The 13,548-nt window shown below is 40.6% G+C and overlaps 1 protein-coding gene across 5 annotated transcripts in view; it reads right to left on the bottom strand.

Moving 5' to 3' along the window:
* Positions 1-1,584: 1,584 nt before the first annotated feature.
* The window catches only part of pxylp1 (2-phosphoxylose phosphatase 1), a 60,552-nt gene continuing 48,588 nt past the window's right edge, over positions 1,585-13,548 (bottom strand). For all 5 annotated transcript variants that reach the window (XM_007888242.2, XM_007888232.2, XM_007888222.1 and 2 more), the window contains 3 exons: positions 8,582-8,708; positions 3,621-3,760; positions 1,585-3,050 (listed from right to left, as the gene is read on the bottom strand). In XM_007888242.2, the coding sequence (XP_007886433.1) occupies positions 2,116-3,050; positions 3,621-3,760; positions 8,582-8,708 (1,202 nt within the window). In that variant the 3' untranslated portion in view covers positions 1,585-2,115. The remainder of the gene's footprint in view (positions 3,051-3,620; positions 3,761-8,581; positions 8,709-13,548) is intronic.

Below are 13,548 nucleotides of genomic sequence, written 5' to 3'. Positions count from 1 at the left end.
AAATTTACTTTGTGGGGTGTGCCTTGTAATATGAAAAGATGCCAGATTCTTGATAAAGGTAAGCTTTCTCAAATTCTATGAAAATCCAATAAAAAGTGAAGTTAATGAGAGGTGACAAGTTGGGATTTGTGCACACAATAATGTTTGTGGATCCAATGGCCTGATAGACAGATTTTGCAAAGAGGAAATGGCTTCTCGCGTTTTGTGAAGGAAAGTGGGGGATAGGCTTAACTCATTGAGAGGTACATATTACAGTCAAGTGTTGGTGATGTCAATGCTGAGAGTTTCTGCTCAACTACTTTTGGGGAATGGGGGGGTCAAGGAGTATCTATATATAGTGTAATAACTTTTCCCAAGAGAATGAATGGGTGGAATATGGTCTGATAGCACACCTGTGAAGGAAGTCAGCTTGATAGGTTAAATGGTCTAGCACTGTATACCCTATAACCCCCTCTCCCCTCTGCCCCATACATTATATCGAAGTGGAAGGGAGTTAATTTTAGATAGGTACTCCCTGATCCCTAAAAATAGCAGAATACAGCTGTGGGTACCTCAATTCACTAACCAGCAGCTCACTATTAAGATTTGTTTGTTCCCAATATTTTTCTTTCCCCCCCATTTGAAACTGATAGTGACCAACTTCTCAAATACATTCGGAACACCTCACGAAATAAAAAAAGTAGTTTATTGACTTCACTCAATAGCCAGGTTGCCCTGCATTCATTCATTCATTCCAAAATTTCCTTGTTCTCCTTCCCTCCTCAAACAACATTCCCAAACCCTTTATCCCCAGCATCATGGAAACCATCAAGTCCTGTGAAGAATTTATTCAGCTAACTCTCTACCTATCCCTCCATACCAATTGCGGTATTCAACTCGAAATGGATTGTGCCAATCTCTAACGAGCAAATGATCAAATATTTGCCACAGAAAGTTTGCCAAGAACGATAATAAAGAAGGAAGTCACATTCTCACTATGACTTAATAAACATTAAGTGGTAAACACAAAACAGAAAAAAGTCAGTGTTCTGTGAACTCAATTTCAATCGCCCCCTCCAAATTGTCCTTATATCATCACAGCTATCTCTACCCAGCAGTAACTGTTGCTATTTCTTAGGATTGTGTGTGTGTGAGGATGTGTGTGTGGGGGTGTGAGTGTGTGGAGGTGTGAGTGTGTGGGGGGTGTTTGGGGAGGGGGCGAGTGAGCAGGAGCACTTTGCATATGAAAGTCGTAAATATCACTGAATGCTTTTCAGCAGATCTGCCAAGTCACTCATTGTGAACGCCCGTCACTCAAAGTGAAAGGCAGTCACTCAGATCTTCTCTTGTCCCTCAGGTCACTCAACCTGCAGTAATTGGCCCTTAATCCTGTGCCAGGGACAGCAGAGAGAAAAGGCCCGAAATTTATCTGCTCAACTGGCCAAGCATGGCAGGAGGCTTTCGCAGAATAAATAGCAACAGTTTCTCCCTCCAGTTAAACACCCTTAAAATAGCTCAGTGGAATTCAGTCATTAAATCATTCTCTTATATGTGAAGAACAATTGCTTTCATTTGTGGATGTGACTGTGCACATGAGACGACACACACCTTTAGAAATATTTTATTATTACGAACAAAACCAGTTTAACATGCAGGATTAATTTCTTTAAATACTGCAACCTGCAGATCACCATGTTTGTAACAAACTCGTGTCAGGTCTTTCAATGTCAAACAAAGGAACGGACAACTTTATTTAGCTCTTTCCCTTAACTGAAGCAGACTTCTCAGTATTCCTGTTGACAGCAAAGCACCAATGCTCTCCAAGTAAGAGAGGGCTCAATCCCAAGACCTTCTTACATTATTGAGCCTCATTCAGCCTCACTGAGGGACAGACTAACGTGAAGTGGTGCAGTCGAGAGTTCCTGGAACACAACCTCACACGGAGTGTATAATGCCATACAATCCACATGACCGTTTATTGGCAGGGAAATCAAACTGCTCTGCCGCTGGGAATGGAATGTCATTGTTAAAATTGAGCAGCAGGAACCCCAGTCAGTATACAGTAATATTCAAAGTACACAACACACACAGAATTACATTAGTATTCCACGAGCACTTTCACCACCAAAAAAATATTCAAAATACCCGCCGGTGACAGGCGTCATAATAGTTTGTGCTGTTGAAAACTGCAAACATGTCCTTCCGTACAAAACGTACAAAATTCTCGAAAGGGCAGAGGAGCTGTTTGGAATGGACCCTGTGGTCGCGGCAGAAGGTGGTTTGGAATGTGACGTCGTCACCGTTGTAAAGGACGCGGACAAAGTGTTGCTTCTTTTTGTCGTTAACATTCTGCCAAATCTCAAACACTATTCGGGCGGCAAACCTGGGGAACCTGGCCTCGGTGACGCCCAGAGCGCTGAGCAGGGGAGCCACTGTCACATCATGAGCCGAGTAGAGCGCCAATATCTCGTCCTTTTTCCCTTGAGCGACCCGCAGCATGCGGGAGACAGTCTGGTTTAAGATGGGATGGGTTGCGAGCAGGGCGTACTTGTAGTACAGTTTTTTGCTCTGCCTGTCTTGCTCATCTTCCAGCTGGTGTGCCTTGATGACTTTAAAGTGCTTCAGGTCAATGCAGCCGTGCTCCGTGCAGGGGAAGGAGACGTTGTGACAGAAATGACACAGCAGCGAGTCAATGGGATTAGCCGCTCTCAGCTGCCTGGTGGGAATGCCCACGATCTTTGCCATGTCTACGTAAGTCCTCTCCAGCAGGTTGTTTTTGACCCGCAGGTTGTACTGGCGCCTCTGCTCCTCCTCCAGATAGTGATTACGCATGGGACAGTCGCAGATGTTCGAGCAGAAAATAGTGCTCCACTGATGCCGGATGTGGATCTTCTCCCACTCGAACGCTGGCAGCAGGGTGTAGAGGAAAGCCAGCCCGCTCTGCAGGGTCCGGCTCTTGCCTGTCGACTCCACGTAGAGTTGTTTGGTCGCCCAGCCGTCGGTCAGCAGCTTGTGTTTCTTGATGTACGTGTCGTGCAAATGGTCCCCGTTCAGGAGATGCTGGACAACACCTGCACAGGACAAAACGAGGGGGAAGAAAAAAAAGGCAAAAGGCTGGTTACTGTACAAAACATTAAAAGAAAAGAAAAACCGAGACAGACTGACCCCATTGAATAATAATAATCCTTACATGTGATATAGCGTTTCACAGAATATACTGTAAAGTGAATCAACGGTATATTTTGTGGACAAAATGTGATGTGCCTGGTATAGAGCAAGTCCGTGCTATACTGGATGTGTACTTTGCTTACATCTGTCACTGTCCAGTTGCCTGTGTGTAGGAGGGCAGTGATACACCTTTCATTCTTGCATTCCCTGACTGTCTGAATAAGTCTCCTCATTGCTGCTATTTACATTCATTCTTCCTGCTGCAATTCACACAGGTCGAACTCTTAACGTAGCACTGTTCACCTCCTCCAGAGTCACACACTCTGGAGGATGTGGATGTGCCGCGGATACAACCTCCATATATCACTGAATCACCATTCAATCTCTCCTCACTTTCACTGGATGCACTGGATATGGAGCCAGTCCAAAAGAAAAACACATTGGCCTAAGTGTTTGCCAGGTATCTATCTCACCTGTCTGAGTTAGTTCCCCCATCTCACAGACTGTGTGAGTGGGGAGGAGTGCAATGTTGTTCAAGGGGCCGTCAAGTCGACCTTTATCAGCTTTGTTTATGTGCTTGATGAAGTCTTTCAGTCGTCGATGAGATGGTTCTCTTGCAACAGAAAAATAACTATTAATATCCCCAGATATATATGTAAACATTTAAAAGTAGCAGCTCTTTAACACACAGCAGTCATTATCCATCTGGAGGCTTACTGCGTTGTTATAATAATAATAATAGTAATAATAATAATCCTTGCATTTGATAGGATGTCTCTTTGGTAGGATGTCTCAAAAGTTTTTTGTAGGATTTATTGTAAAGTTATTGTAAACCATGAGAACAGGTATCCGGCACCTTGCTTTAACATCTCATATGAAGGACAGCATATCCAACAATACAGCACTCTCTCTCTCTCTCATTGCCATACTGAAATGTCAACCTAGATTAGAAGTCCTAGTGTGTATCACGCCATAAAAATGTTACAACTTCAGATTTCCCGAGGTCTCATAGTAGGTAAAGATCAAGTTAATGGAATGTCAAGAGCTGAACTGGGAACACAGAAACGTTCTGCATAGTTTTCCAGCTGATTGACACAACACAGGATCAACATCAAACCTCCTGCCTCAGTTACCCGAATACAATCTTTACACCAGTACATCACCTGAAAGAAAACCTGCCGGGTATTGACAATGTGATAACATCCAGTGATTCTTCGACCAAAATAAGTGGCAAGCCAAATGCATCAATTTGTCTGTACGCTTTGAATTCCCTAGAACGATAAGCTTCAATAGAGTTTCTCTGCTTATTTCTATTATTACAAAATACAATACTTCCTTTCAAACCAAAAGTAATAAATCTCAAACCAAGTTTTAAGAGCCTTTGCAAGGAACGACTTTTGTTCCAGCACCACACTACTCATCTGGTATTGAGGATCAAGCACACCAAATACTACAACAGACTCCAAGCATTGTCGCAAAGGAAGATGACCCAAAGCAGGAAATGAATATTTTGTCATAGAGCAGAACAGAGAAAAAGCCACTATATTTATTATTGCAATGAACAAAAGAGCTCTATTCACGTGAAGCCATTCATTTTGCAACTACAGTAATCCACTGTCAATCAGCTCTGTACATCAACATCTAAATCTTCATGTTTTTGAGATGTCAACAGAATAAGAAGTTCACCCAATAATTTTCACAAAACACAGAGCTTTAGCTCACCATGTGAGTAAGACTAGATGATCTTGTTACTCAAAGCAATACTTGTTATTCAATGGAAAGAATACTTGATGTTAAGTTCATGTTTAACCAACAAATTGGTCGATTCACATAAATGGACAGGATAAGTGCAAAATCCACTGTTGTCATTCAAAGATCCTGACAGGTAGCTTCATGTATCGATCCAGTCAGCAAGGGATCATCCTCACCCCTTTGTGAACTCAAATTGGTATTTTATTTAAAACTGACGTGGCATGTCCATTCCCTTGAAAATACAACCATTGTCAACTATAACTGCTAGATCGTGTAGCTTGGCATGGAATCAATGCAGTGATGCCTATCTTAAGCACAAATGTAAATCATTCAGTGTTGCTTCAAATGACAAGACAATTTATTTTACATCAGTCATGCCCATTACATTTTAACTCATAAATCATTAAGGTTGTGCATTTTTCTTTGTACTTTGGGCAGCAAGCCAGGGTTAGTTTGTGTTTTGTCTAGTAGAATTTCTGATTGCCACTAGGGGGTAGTGTTAGTTGCTGTTGTTAGTTCACCACAGCAAAGCCAAATCTGATTATATATTTTAGCTGAAGCCTTTTATCAATTTGATGAAGTTGGTTCTAAAGTCATCTACAACTTGTGTCTTGTTTATATAACCAGTATTCCAGTCGTATCCATAGGACTCTGTTCTAAAGTGTAAACGAACACAAGCCTCAACACAATTAAGCACCATTTCAAATAGAGCCAAAGAGATAGGTCTGTACATGGTTCATTGGTGTGACAGTAAGCTATGCCTGTATCCGAGATCCCAGGGCTTATCCCTAATCTGTACAGAGTTAACTGACCTTACAGCTGGGGTGACTGCAAGTGTGCTACTATTTGCTAAGCATAGGAAAAATCAAATACAATTCCTATTCTTATCGATCTTTAGTGATTTTCTTGCTGTGAAGTGGACATTGATTCTGGAGCAGGCTCACCTGTGAATTTTAACAATAACAATCCTTGCATTTGAACACATCTTGAAGTGCTTCACAGAATATACTGCAAAGTGAATTGACTGTATATTTTGTGCGCGAAAGTGTCTTGACAAACATTCGTGAATCAGCCACTGAGCTACAGGATTCCGCATTTACACCCACTCCAACAAATAACCTGCTAACACTTGTGGCCTTGGCTTACACATGAAGAGTAAGTGAGAAAAGGTGCCAAAGGGCTGCCAGTTTCTGCAGAATTGGATCCAACATGAGTCAGTATCTGCAGTATCAGCAGGAAAAGGATGCTAAAACACTAGGATAACTGAGTTACAGCAGACTTATATTTTATACCAGACCTCCAGTATTAAATATAATTACAGGCACAGCTTAATTCAGAGTCCATTCCAGTCTCACCAAGATGAAACAATTTCTATGGAATGCAAAACAAACGACACATGTCAGAAACTATCAGCCGAGATAGCTGGAGTCAGTAAAACCAGTTACATCCAAATTCTCCCAGAGGGATTTTTGAGCTTTGTGTACTTATACGGCCACGTCAATTGGTTCTGCAATCCGATCCTTTCTTGGCATGGGAGTGCAATTTGATCCTGTATTCAACCATTCTCTGTGCCACTAAGATGCTAACCATTCTTGAAAAGCTTCCAGCATGTTGTAAGACCCTTTAAGCACGCTCAGAAGGGCCCAGACACTGCATTATCTGAATGTTCAGTCACATTGACCACTGCTGAGCTCCTCTGACCTGCCTGGTACTCAGCAAAACATAAAAGTAAAACATATACACCCTACTGAGCAAGATAACAGCTACAATAGTCATACAGCATTCAAAGAAATACCAAACAATGTACTGCATTCAATCAAACACCAGATCTTCCCCCAGCTGACATTATAGTGTAAGCCTTGAAATCTCCCTTTGTTTGATCATGGCACTATTAATTGACGCCCTTATAATTTAAACCAAACAAGTGATCAGAGTTTACTCCACACACAACAACCTTCCAGCATGTTATGTTTTCAGCTTGTTCTGTTTACGTGGAATTTCAGGGAAATTGTTGCTTTCTCAGTTTGTAGGCTGATGTCCCAAAATTCATGTCCGAATAGAGCAGCTAGTGTAAAAGGATGGTGTCCTCTCTGTAGAACACACTCTGGGTTTGCACAGTACACACATTATTCATTAACAGAGACCTTGTTATAACATGTCACTCACTGGTACATGTTTCTGTATGGCTCCCAGGGACACATTGTTGAGATAAGCCACTCTACATTTAGATGCTGAATAGGACTTGTGAGCCATTGAAATATAAATCTCAGAGTCTTATTGACACGAAATGTGCACAATGTGAGGCAAGAAGGATTTTTTACCTTCAGCATTTTGAGCACTCCTTTAAAGCTGTTGTCCAGGTTCTGACAATGTCTGCTCTCTTCTATCTCCACAATATCACATCTACCTCCCCCTCCATCCTAGAACCATAGACATTTACAGTACAGAGGAGAAATTCTCTTCCCCAAACCCATCCTCTGGGCATACAGGAATTCTGGTAACTGCTAAAACATACACTGTGGGACGCTATTTTACCCACAGATGTGATGCAAAATCACACAAGATGTTCTACTCAACAGTGAGGTGGAGAAGAGCAAATTCCATTGAAAGCCAAACCCAATCCTTTTATGGCAATTTCCCCCTTTGTTTCCATGGCTCCAGTATCACACTTACACTGAGCCCTGGAGCTGAAATACATGCTCGGTTTTTGAAGCTACTGTGTCCAGGTTCACTGCAGTTGGTCAGTTTGTACTTCAGCCAAAAAACATCTTGCTGAGGAACATTGTTCTCGCGGGTTCACCATGCCCCACCAGCACACTAAAATAGAACTGAATATTTTGCTTGGGTGGGTTGGAGAAAATTACCTTTTTGTTCAAGAAACAAACTTGGCATTTAACCAAACATGTTGCATGTGTTCATAATATATATGCACATTTTGTTACTAAACAATTGTTTTCATTTTATTCTAGTGTGGGACGTCTCGAAAGACGACAATGGATTAAAGCAACCAGCGATTGGGCATAAACATCTAGCTGCCTGTCACTGTCTATCATCCGGCTTCAGAAGACATGAGAAACAAACCCCACCATGGGCCTCAAAACGACTTGGAGCTCATATTGAGCTACCAGATTCTGATGACGTGGCAGGAGTAAAGAATTGGGAACAAATTCAGATTCTCTTTACTACTTTAAATAAGATCCGTTCTATTTATCCTTGGGCACTTCTGCCGATGTGAAAGGTGCTGGACAAATGTCATTTTGTATTGTTTCGTATTTTACACATACAGCCACTTTCATCAAATAGAGCCATTGACTTCTGTTAGTCAGATGACCCACTCTGAGTTATGCCACGATGGTTCACCAATTTGAGAGAGAGTGAGAGAGAGAGAGAGAGAGAGAACTGACTGCGGTGTCAAAGAAGGTCACCAGCAGCCTCCGGCACCTATTCTGTTGGAAGCAACGAAACAAGTTTTATGGTATTTAATGAAAGCTGTCATTCACTTGTTTGCATGTGTCTCTTTACGTTTCCTTCTCCCCGACCACTTCATGAATGCAAAAATCATTTCATCCAAAAGTACTTTGCGAGATAACAACTACTTTCATTTAATTGCAGTACTTCACTCCGCTGCCAGGATTTGAAAGGCACATTCTATTTTTTTTAAAACCCTCTGAAGTGAACTTACCTGCCAGGGTTCAGTGTACAATCGATGGGCGGCTGTTTTGTTTTCGGAATGGCATAGAGGGGGTACCTGTCTCCGTGGCGAATCATAATCTGTACAGACAACAATTTATAGTCTGATGGTGCGTGACCTGGGGACACAGACAAAGTCAGTTGTTATTACACAAAGCCAGCAGCAATTTCTTGACACATTTTGAGCAACATACAGTGTCAAAGATCTTCTTTTCCTCCAATGTTTGACTGCCAAGGGTGTTGAGGCCAATTGTAACACTTTTACTGACTCTCATCCAAGCCAGCTCAGCATAGGCTGGGTTCACATCTGTAACCTTCCACACTATATGATGTTTAACCCCCGCAAGGTTTTACCAGAGGAGCTCACTGAGGTTTTCAAAACAGCAATCAAGATTTTGTTAATGAACAGAGACAAGTTAAAGAGTTGTACTAAACATTGTACATTTAGTGTCTTGGTTTAAAATCCATCCGACCTATATTTGCAAAGTACTATAATCAATATCAATGCAATTGATCTGTAAATACACCTGCTTGACCTTACATTGTATTAGATCAGTGTTGGTTTTAAAAACTTATTTAGTCTGACAAATAAAGGCAATTGCTTTCCACCTGGATATCTGCTCCATGGGTAATGTTTTCTGCCATCCAAAGTAAGATTGATGACGTAGCAGGAATCTACAATCCCATGTATCTACGCAGAATCAATAGCTACACCCAGAGCTGTAGCCACTGTAACTTGTGATCAGAAAAAAATGCAGCTTCTATAATGTACAACTGAAGAGGTCAGTATAAGAAGTGAGCCCAAATCTGTAATGAGCGGCAATAATAATAATAATCCTTGCATTTAATATCACGCCTTATCACATCATCTCAAAGCGCTTCTCAGAATATAGTGTAAAGAGAATTGACTGTATATTTTGTGGGCGAAATGCAGCAGCTGATTGCACACAACAGTGTCCCACAAACAGTTGTGGATTGAGTGACCAAATTATTATTTTTAACTTTTTTTTAAGGAATTACTGCCCCCAGAAAAGCGATGTGCCAATCAACTATTATCCAGGTTCCTACTTATTGTTAGGCAAACAGAGGCGTGTGGAGTAAGGAAACTTGCCCAACATGTCGCCCTGCTGGGAATCGAACCCACAGCTCTCTCGCTTGTGAAGCGAGTGTTCTAACCACCAGCTACAGGACTCCACAATATTTCACCCGTCAGTTAGCATTTCACAACAATCAGGCTAAATATAGGGTGATAACCACAATGTCTAATGTCATAATTATCACTGGAAAATTCCACCCTCCAATATCTGCAGCCCTTCCCCTAAACAGTTGGGTCAAATGGTGACTGCAGGTGTCTTCAGACTTGAAATCGGGAACTGTGATTGTGTACATTGCAGCCGATGCTGATATACAAGTTCGTGGTCGGTCCCATGAGATTTTAGATCTAGATCCTATTCGTCACAATGCGACAATTTGTTAATCAGTCAATTTGACAGAACAACGCAAGAATACTGAGTGCAGCTCCACTTAAAGTGCGGTCCCAAGTTAGCAGTCTGCTCCTGATAGACATAGTGATTCGCAACAATATTTCAAACCTCTTCCCATTAACACCAATTTGTATATAATTCTTCATCCAAGTCAACACTCAAATGAAAAAAATATTTTAAGCATAAACCTTTGCCAAATTACTGAGTCTGTAATGCTGAGCAGACTAAATACAATCATTGCACAGTCATATTTTGCCCGGATGCATTCCTTTTGAAGTCTAAGAAGTTCCCCCACCAAAAAAAATGCACTTCAGTTCCCACATTTCCTGTTTTGCAAAGAGTATTTATATAGATTCTGATACAAGTTTTGCAACGCTGGCTATTTTCAGATACAGTTAATTTAAATCCTCATCCAATTAGAATTTTTCTTAGCAAACCAGTTATGAGATTGTGAAGATTTAACTGCACCCACCAATTGTATCTGGCATCCAATCATCCATTATGGTATTAAAGAAAGAAAAACAGGAATAAAATCTACATTTTATAGTTCAATCCTCAAATGAATTGGAATCACGGATGTGAAACGTTTTCTTATTTTCTTTTTCTAAGAAAAAGATTTTTAAAAAAGTCTCTAATTAAAATCAGTCATTTGTTTCATGGCTGCTGTGGGCAAATTGGCTGCTGCGTTCGCCTACAAAATTGTCAATATATTACAGAGTAGAAACTTGTGAAATGCTTTGAGATGTCCTCCTGACTGTGAGTGGGACGTTGCTGAGTGCAAATTGGCTGCTGTGTTTGCCAACAAAACACAAACAGAGACTGCACTGTACAGTATATCATGTTAAAAGCTTTGTAATGTCCCCTTGACGTGTAAGACACTATTATTACTACTACTATTAATTTATTATTATTATTAAAACTGATTTAGGAATCCAGGTATCAGAAATCTATGATTTGCCTGCACCTAGTAATAATAATAATAATAATCCTTGCATTTGATATAGCGCTTTTCACGTCGGGAGGACGTCCCAAAGCACTTCTTAGAACACACTGTAAAGTGAATTGACTGTATATTTGTGGGCGAACGCGGCAGCCAATTGCGCACAGCAATGTCCCACAAACAGTCATAGATTGAAGATGAGCAATTTATTATTGGTTTTGGTTTTGGAGGGATTATTATTAAAGAAAGTAGTGAAGAAAGAGACTGTAGAGACACTGTACGTTAGTGTTTAGGGTTCAATTAAAACAGGACTCATAGTCAAACCTGCTTCAAACTCGGCACCTTTGGTGAAGCATGTTGTCTGAAGGGCATTCTTTTAAATGACAATTATTCTCTACAGCTGCACTTACTGTATACATCAAACACAAAACACAAGTAGATTCTATGGTAACACACAGAAATAAATCGTGATTCTGTAGATTTCATGTCATTAAGCTAAATATACACCAATGGGCGTATTGGTGGCAATCTGGCGGTGACTTAGTTCAGTCCAGATATAACCTAAAATGAAGATTCCTTCCTTGCTATGTTGGTATAATGGCACATAGGAATAAATGGCAAGGGAAAGCTGCAGGAAAAGCAGCTCAAATGTCTGGGAGCAGTGAATTGTGCCTAAATAGCTATTCAATATAAATGCTTACAAAAAAAACCAGATTGGTTTGAACATAACAATCCTGCATTTACAAGCTATCATGGTAATCTTCTAGAAATGAAAAAGGTACATCTGCCGATACCTCCGCACTGTCAACTCCGATAACATTCAGCAGAAGAAAAGCACTGCAGGACCCTCGATAAAAGACGTTATGACACCATTTTTCAGAATTTAGAGCCATTTGCAACACTGAGTGTTCAAACAATATCCTTTCGGTCTAAGGTTCTGAGCATCTTCACCATGGCTGCAGTCTAAGCTTGTTAAACATTATGGCTGTATAAATAGCTTTGTGGTAAGACAAGAGGAAAGAAATTGATCATAATAAGGTACTGACTCCAAGTCTGAAACATTTCACTCCAGAAAGGTCAGACAATGAGCTGCTAGGGTTTTTTTTTTCTCAGTTGTAATGGGTCACATTTCCCAATACATCAATGTTTTGGATTACTACTTTTAATACCGGATACCACATATGATCAAAATTCATCATCTACATTTTAGTTAAATATCACCAACTAATCTATAAAAACAGCAACATGCATTCATGTAGTGCCTTACACATTAAAAACAAAGTCTCAAAGGGCTTGATACATGTAGTGCTGGGTATAGAGCTGGAAAGTATCTGTTTGCGCACGTCAGGTAGGGACAAGGGTCTTAGTTATCAAGTGCCCCGCAGTCTTAAAACCTGTCAAAACTCATTCTCAGCTTACACATGAAGCCTTGGGTGAGGTACCCGAGTGAGTATGGAACACAAGTCACTGTCTTTGGATAGGAAATGAAATTAGAGGGACAAAATAAGACATCACTCACAAACCCCCCCAAAAATCATGTTACAGGATTGTAGTAATAAATGCAGTCAGACCCATGGATTGATTTGAAAGGTAACAGTAAGGTTTGTACTTAATACATCACCTTCGAACTGGAGTCCTCGACATTTAAAGTTCCAATTAACCTGGCCTTGTTTCAAGTTAGCAAAATCTCTGAAAGTCTGTCTACTATTCAAGCGCATATTGATGTCTGGTTTCTGGTTGAGTGTAAGAGTTGGCTGGTGCCAGCTGGTCTCACACCGATAACTGAAAGTAAATCTAAGGCTCTACACAGCATCGAAAAGGGTGAGTGGAGCTGATGAGGAGTAGATGAAACAATATTTAGTTAAATGTTGTCCATGGAACATCTCCAATCTTTCATTGATGGTTAAAATGTGTAATGTCTTCAACAGTTTCCTTTCCACCAGTTTCCTTTCAATCCACCTCAGTCAAGACGGAGCTAAATAGATATTTGTTAGGTCAGGTGTTAAAGGATCCAGGGTAAGGCGGGTAATTGGGCTTTAGGTATAGATCAGCCATGATCTTTTAGAATGGGGGAACAGACTTGAGGAGCTGAATGGCCTAATCTTGTTTCGAGTTTCTAAAAGGTTTTCCAAATGGCCAAATTAAGAAAAATAAGGTTAAGCAAAGTATTCATTGATAATAACAGAAGTTGCTTGGAACACTCTGCAGGTCAGGCAGCATCTACGGAGAAAAATCCTTCTGACGATGGATTGTGGACCTGAAACGTTGATTCACTTTCTCCATAGATGCTGTCTGACCTGCTGAGTGTTCCTAGCGACTTCTGTTTTTGTTTCAGATTTCCAGCAACTGAGTATTTTGCATTTATACATTAATAAGAGTGTCCTTTGATACATGACCTGTTATTACTGCTTTGCTTCTCGTAGAATCTTTTGAATTTATTCTGAACTGAGAGGCAAGTAGAAGTATGTTTTTATTAATAAAAGTCATGTTCTGTAGATCTGATGCTTTCTGCTATTCATTTATTCCATGCAAGGA

This window comes from Callorhinchus milii, unplaced genomic scaffold (genome assembly GCF_018977255.1).
Source record: "Callorhinchus milii isolate IMCB2004 unplaced genomic scaffold, IMCB_Cmil_1.0 Scaffold11, whole genome shotgun sequence".
In the NCBI taxonomy this organism is placed as follows: Eukaryota; Metazoa; Chordata; class Chondrichthyes; order Chimaeriformes; family Callorhinchidae; genus Callorhinchus; species Callorhinchus milii.
Note: the sequence above shows the minus strand (reverse complement) of the source record. Positions and strands in the feature narration are given on the sequence as shown.